Below are 14,336 nucleotides of genomic sequence, written 5' to 3'. Positions count from 1 at the left end.
GCATGTCCTCCCTCACCACATCCATAAACCTCCTCTTTGGCCTTCCTCTTCTCCTCTTCCCTGGCAGCTCCATATTCAGCATCCTTCTCTCAATATACTCAGCATCTCTCCTCCACACATTTCTAAGCCACCTCAATCTTGCCTCTCTTGCTTTGTCTCCAAACTGTCCAACCTGAGCTGTCCCTCTAATATACTCGTTCCTAATCCTGTCCTTTTTCATCACTCCCAATGAAAATCTTAGCATCTTCAACTCTGCCACCTCCAGCTCCCCCTCCTTTCTTTTCATCAGTGCCACTGTCTCCAAACCCATCTTGTAAACCTTCCCTTTAACTTTAAGAATAACAGAATTATAATAGAATTATAAAATATATGAAGAATATGATGAGGAGGATGCCAAACAGTGTCCAGATGCCACCGGAAGCATTTGGTTAAGGTTAGGATTAGGTTGAGGGTGAGGTGAGGTTGATGGTTAGATATCGGTTAAGGTTAGGGTTAGGTTGACGTTAGGTTAAGATTACGTAAGGTTAGGTTAAGTTTAGGCAAGTTCACTGAATTTGGGAGAAAGCCCTCAAAGCCCTTAAGCTTTCTGGCAAAAAACTCCAAGTGCAAACTCCTCCTGTGTGCCTGGGCCGTCCCATGTCTGTGTCCCATGGAGACCTGCCTATCAAAAGGTAATAAAAGTTTGGATGATATGGAAATTTAATTTGGTCTAACTAGCAATTATGGGCTGCTTGTATTTATGCAACCACAACAGCAAAAATAAAACAATTACTTTTCACAGAAAGGTGAATCAGACACAATGTTTAGTGGGAAAAACGTTTCCTCATCATCTAAGTGACCTCTTCATTCTCACCTAACTGCAGGTGTCCCCACCCTTATAAACAATACAGTGACTGCAGGTATCCCTACGCTTATAAACTGTCACGCCCCGTCTGGATAGTTAAATTATCTTTTGTTTCTCCAAGTGTTCTTTGTCTTTTACTTCCTGTTTTATTTTGTTACTCACCTCTTGTCTCGTTTCAGGTCCTTTACTTCCTGCCCTCACGTGTCTCCCTCCTGTGTGATTACCTGCCCTGCCCTAATGTGTTGCATCTGTGTCTCATTGTCTCCCGTCCTCCAGAGTATATAGTCTTACTGTTCTCTTCCTTCTGTGCCAGTTTGTCTTGTTCCTTGTGACAGCGTTCCAGCATTCTTTCCCTACTGTAAGTTTCTTGAGCCCTATAGTTTCCTGACTTGTTTTTTGCCTTTTCGACCTTGCCTTTCGCCTGCCGATTTGGACACTATTGCCTTGTTATCTGACCACCTGTGTACCGGCCTCTTTCCGATTAAAAGGACTGATTTTTGTGAACTGAGACTGAGTCTACTTTTTGAGTCCAAGCCTGTGGATCAGTACTAACTGAACTGGCCATAACATCGACTCAGCGGATTTAGATACAGTATGCTCTGTGCAGGTTCACAAAATCCGGAGTTGAGATGAACAGATCCGTCTTCTTCGCCATGAAGTGAAGGAGCTGACAGACTGTCAGGAGTCCATCTTGGCAGCTTTCAGAACCCAGCTCAACCATCTCTTTGACCAAATGTGGAAGATGCAGAACCCGCCGGGCTCTGGCTTATCGACACCGGCGGCACGTCCGGGTTCTGGGTCCGATGCTGCTTCTCCTGTGCCCGCCACTCTGTCCCTGCCTCTCCACCTTTCCAGACCAGAGCATTTCTCCGGAGACACAGGTGACTGCAGAGCTTTTCTAACCCAGTGTAATTTGCATTTTGAGCTTCAGGCTGCTGCCTTCCCCTCCTACCACTCAAAGATTGCATACATTATTTCTCACCTGACTGGGAGAGCAGAGGCCTGGGCGACGGCAGAGTGGAGTCAGAAATCACCTGTCTGCAATACACTGTCGCTGTTCTCCAAGACCTTCACACAGATCTTCCAGCAGACAGCCCCTGGACGGGAGGCAGCCCGAGCCCTGGTGAGACTGTGACAGGGTAAGAAGAGTGTCTCTGATTACGCCATAGAGTTCCGCACTCTAGCAGCAGAGAGTGATTGGAACCAGCCAGCCTTGTTTGATGCATTTTTTGATGGACTTTCTGACACCCTCAAAGACCAATTAGTCAGCAGCTCCTCTTCTTCTTCTTCCTGGCGACGCACTCCTCCTTCTGACTCTATCACAGTGCCTCCTCCAGACACAGAGGAACCTATGCAGCTTGGCCGAACCCACCTGACTCCAGAGGAACGCCAGCGACGACTTTCAGAGGGTCGCTGCATCTACTGTGGCCAACTGGGCCATCGCCTTCTGCCCATTAAAAGGCCGGGCACGCCAGTGAAGGTGAGGGCACCGGTGAGCCGTACTTTGACTGTTTCTAATCCCTCTCGTTTTCAACCTCTAGTGTCTCTCATCTCCCCTGCGTTTTCTCTTAATCATCCAGTCCTAGTTGATTCTGGCTCAGATGCTAACTTGACTCTGATCAGGTTAGCAGGATTCTGGCTCAGATGCTAACCTGACTCTGATCTAGCCAGGAAGCTGGGCCTCAAAACCTTCTGCCTCAACCAGCCCCAGGATGCCAGTGCCCTGGACGGCAGGCTATTATGTCAGGTCACCCATCACACTCAGTCACCGCACCTGTCTTTTCCCGACTCTCACACTGAAAGAATCAGCTTTCATGTCTTTCGAGCTCCTCAGCACCCACTTATCCTGGGGTACCACTGGCTCACACGCCACAGCCCCCATATAGACTGGAAAACAGGAAAGGTAATTTCATGGGGAAAGACTTGTGCAAAGAACTGTTTCACCACCCAAGGGTCGCCTGTATTCCCTGTCAGCTCCTGAAACCCAGGCCATGAGAAAGTACGTTGAGGAATCCCGGGCTGCAGGGATTATTCGGCCTTCCTCTTCTCCCGCTGGCGCTGGGTTCTTCTTCGTTGACAAGAAGGATAAAACCCTGCGGCCTTGCATTGACTACAGAGGACTCAACAAGGTCACCGTTCGCAACAGGTATCCCCTCCATTTAATTTCCACTGCTTTTGAACAACTAAATGGTGCTAAGGTTTTCACTAAACTGGATTTAAGGAATGCTTATCGTCTAGTTAGAATAAGGGAGGGGGATGAATGGAAGACAGCATTTAACACTCCCAGTGGTTATTATGAGTACCTGGTCATGCCGTTTGGACTTATCAATGCCCCAGCTGTCTTTCAGGCCCTGGTGAACGACGTGCTCCGGGATATGCTCAATGAGTTTGTTTTTGTTTACCTGGACGACATCTTAATCTTCTCCCCTGATGAGCAAACTCACATTCAGCACGTCTGGTGGGTCCTCTAGTGCCTCCTCCACCACCAACTCTTTGTCAAAGCTGAAAAGTGTGAGTTTCACGTGCCCTCCATGTCCTTCCTGGAGTTCATCGTGTCTGAGGGGGAGGTCAGGATGGACCCAGAAAAGGTTAGCGCTGTTGTTGACTGGCCCACTCCCACTAGCCGTAAAGGAGGTTCAACGATTCCTGGGATTTGCTAATTTTTACCGGAAGTTCGTCAGAAATTTTAGTTCTGTTGCTGCCCCCCTTCATGCACTGACCTCTTCTAAGGCTAGCTTCCAGTGGAACCCCCGGGCTGAGCTTGCTTTCCAGAGACTGAAGACCAGCTTCACCTCAGCTCCTGTCCTCACGTTGCCTGACACCACAAACTGACCCCAGTTTGTGGTGGAGGTGGATGCCTCCGATGTGGGGGTGGGAGCTGTTCTCTCTCAGAGGTCGGCTAAGGACAATAAGCTACACCCCTGTGCCTTTCTTTCCCGCAAGCTGTCGGCCTCTGAGAGAAACTATGATTTTGGCAACCGTGAGCTGCTTGCCATCCAAGTGGTATTGGAGGAGTGGAGGCACTTGTTGGAGGGGGCCGAACAGCCTTTTCTCGTCTGGACTGATCATAAAAACCTTGAGGACGGCAAAGAGGCTCAACTCTCGGCAGGCAAGGTGGGCTCTCTTTTTCAACCGGTTCCATTTCAACCTATCCTATCACCTATCTTGTCTCGTTTCAGGTCCTTTACTTCCTGCCCTCACGTGCCTGCACTCCTTTTCAACAAACCTGTCGTTTTGGTTAATGTTTACGCCCCAAATTGAGATGATGATAGATTTATAGAAAGAGTCACTTCATTAATACCAGATTTGAACTCACAACAATTGATCTTTGGTGGCGATCTGAACTGTGTAATTAATCCAGACCGTTCTAATCCTAAATCCACAACCCCTTCAAAAATGGCCAAATCACTGTCACTCTTTATGGATCAGATAGGAGGTGTTGACCCTTGGTCTTCCTTATTTCCACAAAATCAATCCTTCTCCTTCTTTTCCCCAGTTCACCATCCTATAGTAGAATAGACTATTTCTTCATTGATAGAACACTTCTCCCCTATGTCACTAAAACTGAATATATGACTATAATTGAATCAGATCATGCCCCTGTATTACTAGATATCACATTTCCTCTTAACAATTTGGAACGTTCTCCTTGGAAAATAAAACGTTATTGGCTGATAAAGCCTTTTGTGTATTGATATCTAAAAAAGTAGATGACTACCGAATTCAATTAAAAAAGATAATATTTCCCCATTATTGCTTTGGGGAAACGTTGAAAGCTGTAATCAGGGGTGAGATTATGTCATATTCAGCTAGATTCAATAAGATTCAAAGGCTTAAACAGGAGCAGCTCATTAAATCTATAGATACAGTGGATTCTCTGTACTCTACCTTCCCTTCCCCTGAGCTCTTTAAAAGGAAGCTCAACCTCCAAACCCCATACAACTTGTTATCAACTAGGAAGACAGAACGACTCTTACTGAAATCACGTGGATATGTCTATGAGCATGGTGAGAAGGCTGGTCATCTCTTGGCACACCAACTTAAGTGCCAAGCGGTTGCTTGACAGATCCCACAGATTAGGAAACCAAATGGGGAGTTAACTATTAACCCAGGAGAAATTAATGAGACATTCACCTCATTTTACTCAAACCTATATATGTCAGAAGCAACAAGTGACAGTATTGATATGGAACATTTTTTTTATAATCTCCAGGCTCCTCCTATCAACACAATTCATAGGACTGAGACTGAACTCCCACTACAACAGACAGAAATCATTAACGCAATAATGGTGATGCAAAGTGGTAAAATGCCTGGCCCGGATGGGTACCCAATAGAGTTCTTTAAAACATTTTCTAACAAATTGTCTATAATTTTACTCGATATGTCTAATGATTCTCTGTCTCATGGGTCACTGCCACAAACACTGATCGAAGCATCAATTACCCTCCTGCTTAAGCCAGGTAAAGATAACACAGAATGTGATTCATATAGACCCATCTCTCTCCTAAACTGTGATGTGAAGACCCTAGCCAAAACTCTTGCCCTACGCCTAGAAACCGCAATGCATGAAGTGATATCTGTTGACCAAACCGGCTTCATTTCAGGACGACATTCATTTACAAATATCTGTTGGCTTTTTAATATTATTCACTCTCCTGCATCCAGTGAGGTACCAGAGGTGGTCATCTCACTGGACGCAGAGAAAGCTTTTGACAGGGTTGAATGGGAATTTTTGTTCACTTGTTTAAGAAATTTGGGTATGGTCCTAATTTTATTTAATGGATTAAGCTTTTGTATACTTCACCCAAAAGCAGTGTAAACAGTGTATTTGCAAGCTTTGATGACTTATCACACAAATTTGGGCTCCCTTGGTCTAGCTTATTTTGATATTTTCAAGTCCGCCACTTCCTTCAGAGCCATGACCCCAACTTTCCAAACTTATCTTCAGTCTCAGGTTTAGATGGTATGCTAGATATCCCTTCTAATTCTAAAGGACTAATTTCAAGGATAGATGATTGTATAGCTTCTCTTAAAAACATAACTCTTGCTAAGATTAGGGCAGACTGGGCAGCTGAGCTAGGAGAGGACATGGATGAGGATGACTGGAACTGTGCTTTACAAAAAGTGAATGATAGTACTTCCTGTGCAAGACTAAATATAATACAGATGTCCTACATCATGCTCATTTTTCTAAAGCAAGACTAGCTATGATTTACCCTAATTCAGACACAAGTTGTGACAGGTGCCATAACACCCCTGCCAGCTTAACCCATGTGTTTTGGTCATGCCCGGCTCTGACAAATTACTGGTCTATGGTTTTTAAATCACTGTCAGAAGCACTTGATATTGATTTCCAACCCAATGCAGCAGCAGCTATATTTGGAATCACAGGTGGGGAACACCATAAAACCATCATTGCTTTCACAACATTGCTTGCTCGCAGAAGAATTTTATTACATTGGAAATCAAAACACCCACCTAAAGTGACTGTGTGGTTGAGTGATCTGATGCATTTCATACAGTTAGAGAAGATTAAGTACACTCTAAGGGGGTCCAGTGACACATTTTTCTCCATCTGGGGTCCAATTTTGACATATCTAAGCAAACTAAAAACTTTGCCTGATGACCTAAGATATTTAGTCATAGAGACCACAGTAGGCCTATATAATATTTGACAAATAGACATGTTTAAACATATTTATTTATTTTTCCTCCCCCATATCTTTATTTTTTTTCTTATATACCAGTTACCAGGGATTGTATATTCTAGGGCTATACATATTGTGGATTTTAAATTGTATCAAAATTGTTTCTGCCTTGGACTGATGCGGGCATGTATGACTGCAATCGTGAATATGTATATACACAGTGACACTGAACATGGCTAAATGTGACCTCTTTCACATGTAAATTTATGTATTATTATTATTATTATTATGTGTTATTATCTCATTTTCTTTTTCTGCTTCTCTAGGCGGGTGCACTCCATGTTTTGGTGGGTGGGAAGGGTGGGTGGTTGGGGTGTTTGTTTAAAAGAAAAAAGAAAAATGGAAATAGTCTAAGTACATGCCTGTTGTATTTTGTGCTTGTTAACATTTCCAAATAAAAAGATTATTAAAAAAAATAATACAGTGACTGCAGATGTCCCCACCCTTAAAAACAATACAGTGGCATAACGACCTAAACCAATGGCCAGTTTCATATGCAAATTGGCGTGACCATTAACTAGAGTTACAGTGGCCATGTGTACTATTCACAGAGGATTGGGGAATAGTTGCAGTAACAGCATTATACGATGGTGACAGATGTACTCTTAGCCCCCCCCCTCCCCCAGCATATGAAATCAATTGGTTTGGGTCGTTATGCCACTGTATTGTTTATGAGGGTGGGGATGCCTGCAGTCACTGTATTCTTTATAAGGGTGGAGAAACCTGCAGTCACTGTATTGTTTATAAGGATGTTTATAAGGATGACCGACCCAGAGCACTCACCCCCATTGCCATGAAGTGCTTTGAAAGACTGGTTCTGGCTCACATCAAAAACATTATCCCCCCCACATTCGACCCACATCAGATTGCTACCGTCCCAAAAGGTCTGCTGAGGATGCCATTGCCACTGCCCTACACATTGCTCTGACCCACCTTGAACTTAACAACACATACATCCGGATGCTGTTTATAGATTATAGCTCTGCCTTCAACACTATCATCCCCGCCAGACTAACCACCAAACTCCTGTCCCTTGGCCTCAACCCCTCCCTCTGTAACTGGATCCTGGACTTCCTGACCAACAGACCTCAGTCTGTTAGGTTAGGTGACCAAACCTCCTCCACCCTGACCCTCAGCACAGGTGCCCCTCAAGGCTGTGTTCTGAGCCCCCTGCTTTTCTCCGGCTTCACCCACGACTGCCCGCCAACTCACCCTTTAAATGTTATAGTTAAGTTTGCAGATGACACCACAGTCATTGGCTGTATCACCAACAATGACGAGATGGCCTACAGAGACGAGATTGAGCACCTCACATCATGGTGTACTACCAACAATCTTGTCCTTAATGTGCAGAAGACGAAGGAGCTGATTGTGGACTTCAGGAGGTCTAGAAGCTGCAGCCACTCCCCCATACACATCAATGGGGTGGAAGTGGAGCGTGTTTCCAGCTTTAAATTCCTTGGAGTCCACATCAGCGAGGACCTTTCCTGGACATTAAACACCCAGGCCCTTGTGAAAAAGGCCCAACAACGCCTGCATTTCCTGAGGAGGCTGAGGAGCACCCGTCTACCCCCCAAAAATTATCACCCAACTTCTACCACTGCACCATAGAGAGCATCCTGACCATCTGCATCTCAGTGTGGTACGGCAACTGCTCCTCAGTAGACCAGAAAGCTCTGCAGCGGATCGTCAAGGCGGCCCAGCACATCACCGGTACCCAGCTCCCAGCCATAAAAGATATTTATCACAAAGCCTGCCTTTGAAGGGATCTGAGCATCAGCAGAGATCACACCCACCCCAACCATGGACTGTTCTCTCCCCTGCGCTCTGGGAGGCGCTACAGGAGCCTCAGAGCCCGCACTACCAGGCTCAAAAACAGCTTCTTTCCACAAGCTGTTGCCCACCTGAACCTGGCTACCCACTGAATGTCTGTAGATATTTTTAAATATTTTGTACTCCAGCTCTTTTTTTTAACTTATTTTTAGCTTTTGGTCTTCATGTGTGTATATCTTATACTGTGTTTGCTGTGTTTGTCTGTGTCTGTCTTGCACTTTTTGGTGAAGCCACAGCCCTCATTTCATTTTTAACGTGTGCCTGCACATTGTTTTTAATGGACAATAAATTGAATTGAATTGAATTGAATGTGGATACCTGCAGCCACTGTATTGTTTATAAGGGTGGGGGTACCTGCAGTCACTGTATAGTTTATAAGGGTGGGGACACCTGCAGTCACTGTATTGTTTATACGGGTGGGGACAGCTGCAGTCACTGTATTGTTTATACGGGTGGGGACAGCTGCAGTCACTGTATTGTTTATAAGGGTGGGGACAGCTGCAGTCACTGTATTGTTTATAAGGGTGGGGACACCTGCAGTCACTGTATTGTTTATAAGGGTGGGGGTACCTGCAGCCACTGTATTGTTTATACGGGTGGGGACACCTGCAGTCACTGTATTGTTTATAAAGGTGGGGGCAGCTGCAGTCACTGTATTGTTTATACAGGTGGGGACAGCTGCAGTCACTGTATTGTTTATAAGGGTGGGGACACCTGCAGTCACTGTCTTGTTAAAAAGGGTGGGGACAGCTGCAGTCACTGTATTGTTTATACAGGTGGGGACACCTGCAGTCACTGTATTGTTTATAAGGGTGGGGACACCTATAGTCACTGTATTGTTTATAAGGGTGGGGACACCTGCAGCCACTGTATTGTTTATAAGGGTGGGGACAGCTGCAGTCACTGTATTGTTTATAAGGGTGGGGACAGCTGCAGTCACTGTATTGTTTATAAGGGTGGGGACAGCTGCAGTCACTGTATTGTTTATAAGGGTGGGGACAGCTGCAGTCACTGTGTTCTTTATAAGGGTGGGGACACCTGCAGTCAGAGATGATGATGACACATTTCTCTCAATAAATGTGTTCGGATGAACTGATTTACCTTTCTGTGATTTCCTTACCTGGATTATTGAGCATGCCTAAAGGCAATTTTGTTTTTCGTCCAGAGGTACAGGTCATTCAAAGAGGGCAAATGGACAAAAGTTACTCGGGCAACTTTAGCCCGGCCTTGTGGATGTCCTTGCATCTGCCACCATCTTACAATGCTGCGAATGCAGCTGTTCTTCAAACCTCTGTGAATAGTACACATGACCACTGTAACTCTAATAAATGGTCACAGCAATGTGTATATGAAACCAATCGCCTGTTTCAGCTTTTATGTAGCTGTAGTCTTTGTAAGGTTGGGTCCCACTAAACGCAGTGTCCAGATGAACTGATTTAACTTTCTGTGACAAAGAGAGAAGTTAACAGAAAAAAACAAAATGACCACTGAACTCAGTATGATAAAACTGCTGGAGCATCATGTTAGCATTTTCCCAACCATGGATTTTTTTTAAATACCGAAGGACAATTGTGGAATTGACCTCCATTGATTAAATTGAACTGTAGATGACAAGTTGCAGCTGGCACTCTTCTTCCAGTGTGACAAAAAGGATGAACTGTGAAAATGAAGCCTATGGACTACATGAACACCAGGATAAAATAGAGTTAAGACTTCAAAAAATCTGAGCTACATCCAGTGTGACAGGCTGTATAATTAATGTACTTTGCTGTGTAATCTGAGCTACATCCAGTGTGACAGGCTGTATAATTAATTTACTTTGCTGTGTAATCTGAGCTACATCCAGTGTGACAGGCTGTATAAATAATATACTTTGCTGTGTAATCTGAGCTACATCCAGTGTGACAGGCTGTATAATTAATGTACTTTGCTGTGTAATCTGAGCTACAGCCAGTGTGACAGGCTGTATAATTAATATACTTGGCTGTGTAATCTGAGCTATATCCAGTGTGACAGGCTGTATAAATAATATACTTGGCTGTGTAATCTGAGCTACATCCAGTGTGACAGGCTGTATAATTAATGTACTTTGCTGTATAATCTGAGCTACAGCCAGTGTGACAGGCTGTATAAGTAATGTACTTGACTGTGTAATCTGAACTACATCCAGTGTGACAGGCTGTATAATTAATTTACTTTGCTCTTGCGTTTGATTCATAGTTTTCTAAACATCTTTTCTATGATATTGAAACATTTTTCAAATTAGGCCACTGCCATTCCTTATGTGTAGATGTAAAGATGGAGGTCAGCCAACACACCTTTTCCCACGTGTAAAAGCGGTCTGCTTTGATGATCATGTCCGCCAAGACGACGTGGTTGCCTCTTGCTGCCACATCCAGGCAGGTTTTGCCCTGCTGTATGTATTGACACGGTGAGTGAAAAGCTCCATGAAACAAGATGACATCAGCAAACCTGTACAGACATCACTACCAGTCGTAGCAGATTTACCCATCATATTTACATGTGAAATATCAGATCAGGCTAACGTAACCATTAAGACACAAGTAGGACCCCATAATGGGAGGAAAAACATTTAAAAGAAACTGCATGGAGCATCTTGTGTTTTAATGCTAGTGACGTGTAGGTTTCCATGTTGTTTCGGTTGGTGAAGAGACCAACTCTTCTTTGACTTGATAGTCATCAGTCATTTTTGGATTATAAAAGAAACTCACACATGTGTTCCTGTTGTTGTGAACCCATAAGCTCTAACAGCATGTTCCCACAGCCAAAATAAGTTATGTTTCACTGACTTTTTATTAATAAATTAAAACTAAAATACACTGCTTGCATAAGTATTCAACCCCTTGTGCTCTGAAAGCTCCAAGTTTACACAAATGATAAATTTATCCCTAAAATAAACCCAGGTCAACACAACTGGACATAATTAGTGTGCAGTTGTAAGATATTAGAGTAGCGGTCTGGTTTATGGGTATAAAAGCACTGTGTAAAGTTCATTAGCCGGGCGTGAACTCCATCAGAAATGAAGACAAAGGAATTGATAATATAGATGATAAACTGATTCGAATAGCTGTTAATTACATTGCACACCCTATCTGTTACATAATGAATACCAGCTTGTAACAATGGATCTTTCCACAAGCTTGGAAGGAAACAAAAGTCTTACCATTGCCCAAAGATAAGAAAACATCATTTAGTGGCCATACCAGCCACCCCATAAGCTTGCTATCAGCTTTAAGTAAGATCTTTGAAAGGGCAATGTTGATCAAATACAAGAATTCTTCTCAGCAAATAATCTGATAACAGATGTTCAGCATGCCGACATTCTACATGTACAGCTCTAGTTCAAATGACAGATGACTGGTACAAAGATTTGGACAGCAAAATGATCTGTGGTGTAGTCCTATTAAATTTTACAGCAGCATTTGATGTAATTGACCACAAGCTCCTTCTTGAAAAGCTGGAGTCTTATGGTTTTAGACCATCTGCAATGGCCTGGATGGAAAGTTATTTGATGCATAGATCATAGAGAGTCTTCTTTAATGGAGATTACTCAGATAGTGTATCTACAGAGTGTGGAATTCCTCAAGGAAGCTGCCTAGGTCCACTTATGTACTCCATTTTTACAAATGATTTACCTCTTGTACTAAAAGATACTAAATTAATGATGTATGCAGATGACACTACGGTGTATGCATCAGCAACAACACCTGCTGAGTTAAATGTCGTCTTGAATAGGGAGCTAGATATAATTGGTAAATGGGTCTTTGAAAACAAACTGATACTTAACGCAACTAAAACAAAAAGCATTATTTGGCTCAAATCATTCTCTTAGGAAAGAGCCAGAGCTAAAACTCTTTATAAATAAAACACCAATCCAACAAGTAAAGGAAACTAAGCTCCTGGGCATCATTCTTGACAATAAGCTGTAAACAGAATAGGTAAGGCATTGGCAGTGGTAAGGCAATGCAGAAAATACCTTACCCCAGAACTGACTAAAATGGTAATAAACGCTATTGTTCTCTCAGAGCTTGACTATTGTCAAATAAAATGGGCGAATGCCATGAAAAAAGATTTAAGCAAACTCCAGTTGGTACAGAACAAGGCGGCACGCCTTGCTCTTCAATGTCCATACAATACGAACATCAACAGCATGCACTTCTGTCTACAATGGTTAAAAGTCGAGGACAGAATGAATGCTGCACTTCTATCTTCAATATGGAAGGTTTTACAATACAAAACTCCATCACATCACTACAATCAGTTAAAACACAATTCAGAATCATATACATATTCCACTAGACAGGCAACAGAAGGCCAGTTTTCACTTCCTAAGCCAAACACTAATTTTCTGAAGTGTCTAGCAGAATACAGACCAATGAAAGCATGGAGACCCTTACCACTGCCCATGACTAAACTGACACAGAAATCACTATTTAAACAGCAGATAAAGAAACACCTTGGAATGTTTTATTTGTAGGATGCAAAATACATGGTCATACGTACACATATTAGACAGACACACACACACACACACACACACACACACACACACACACACACACACACACACACACACACACACATCCATATTGGACAGGGTAAGGTGTGATTCGAACTGAATTGTATAGCCTGGATGGTTTCAACAGTTTGTACAGTGGGATGATTTATGTACGTCTCTTTGCTGTTGGATGATGACTTGTGTGTACTGTAAAGTTTAATGTAGGTTTTTGCTATTTTTGTTTGTTTTGTTTTTGTTTTTCTGTCTTGTTTTTAAATGTATGTTTTAAATGTATTGTTTTTATGTGGACCCCAGTCAGACTAGCGGTGCTTTAGGGCACAGCTAATGGGGATCCTGATAAATAAACAACAAAACAAGAACAACAAAACAAAGGAGCAGAATACTGAAGCAAGAGACAAAGTGATTCAAATGCAGAAGGCAAAGGGACATCCGGGTAGCGTAGTGGGTTATTCTGTTGCCTACCAACACGGGGATCGCAGGTTTGAATTCCAGTGTTACCTCCGGCTTGTCGGGCATCCCTACAGACACAGTCTGCCGTGTCTGTGGGAGGGAAGCTGGATGTGGGTATGTGTCCTGGTCACTGCACTAGCACCCCCTCTGCTCGGTCGGGGCACCTGTTCAGAGGGGAAGGGGAACTGAGGGAATAGCGTGATCCTCCCCTGTGCTACGTCCCCCTGGTGAAACTTCTCACGGTCAGGTGAAAAGAAGCGGCTGGCGACTCTACATGTATCGGGGAGGCATGCGGTAGTCTCCAGCCCTCCCCAGATCAGCAGAGGTGGTGGAGCAGTGACTGGGACAGCTTGGAAGAGTGGGGTAATTGGCCAAGTACGATTGGGGAGAAAAAAGGGGGGAAATCCTTCAAAAAAATGCAGAAGGCAGGAAAGGGGTATAAAACAGTATCCAAGTGTTTGGATGTCCCATCGAACACTGTGGGATCCACTGTCAGAAAGTGGAAGCTGTGGGGGGCGCTGGTGAGCAGTAACATGTGAGGACGTCTTTAGATTGAGCTCCTGATCAGGGCGAACTTTTCATTAATATTTTAACTTTTCAGATCAAACACAGATAAATTAGGTTTAACACACACGATACTTAACCGCTAGCACACCGGACTCACAACCCTGTACTTGCATATCGATCATCTAGAAGACGCGATGGGCAAAAACAAATCCAGCAGTGACCAGGCCGCTAAAGCCTCGGGCTCTGTGAAAGCCCCGGGCGGGGAGTCTACAGACCTATCTGGGGTGATGGCTGCCATCGCGAGCAGTGAGAGCAAGATCTTGGCACGGATCGATTCATTCACAGAGGATCTGAATGCAAAAATAGACACTATAAAGGCCGGCATGGCGAAACAAGAGACCCGTCTGAAAGACGTGGAGGACGGCCTGAACACATACTCTGATAAGACCAC

At 43.8% G+C, this 14,336-nt stretch overlaps 1 protein-coding gene across 1 annotated transcript in view; it reads right to left on the bottom strand.

Annotated features, from left to right (window-relative positions):
- ankdd1a (ankyrin repeat and death domain containing 1A) overlaps positions 1-14,336 on the bottom strand; it is a 165,615-nt gene that overhangs the window by 16,226 nt on the left and 135,053 nt on the right. The window contains exon 12 of the mRNA XM_056279135.1: positions 10,707-10,802. Within this exon, the coding sequence (XP_056135110.1) occupies positions 10,707-10,802 (96 nt within the window). The remainder of the gene's footprint in view (positions 1-10,706; positions 10,803-14,336) is intronic.

The sequence above is a fragment of the Lampris incognitus genome, chromosome 4 (assembly GCF_029633865.1).
Source record: "Lampris incognitus isolate fLamInc1 chromosome 4, fLamInc1.hap2, whole genome shotgun sequence".
NCBI classification, from domain to species: Eukaryota; Metazoa; Chordata; class Actinopteri; order Lampriformes; family Lampridae; genus Lampris; species Lampris incognitus.
This window is presented reverse-complemented; position numbering and strand designations above follow the sequence as displayed.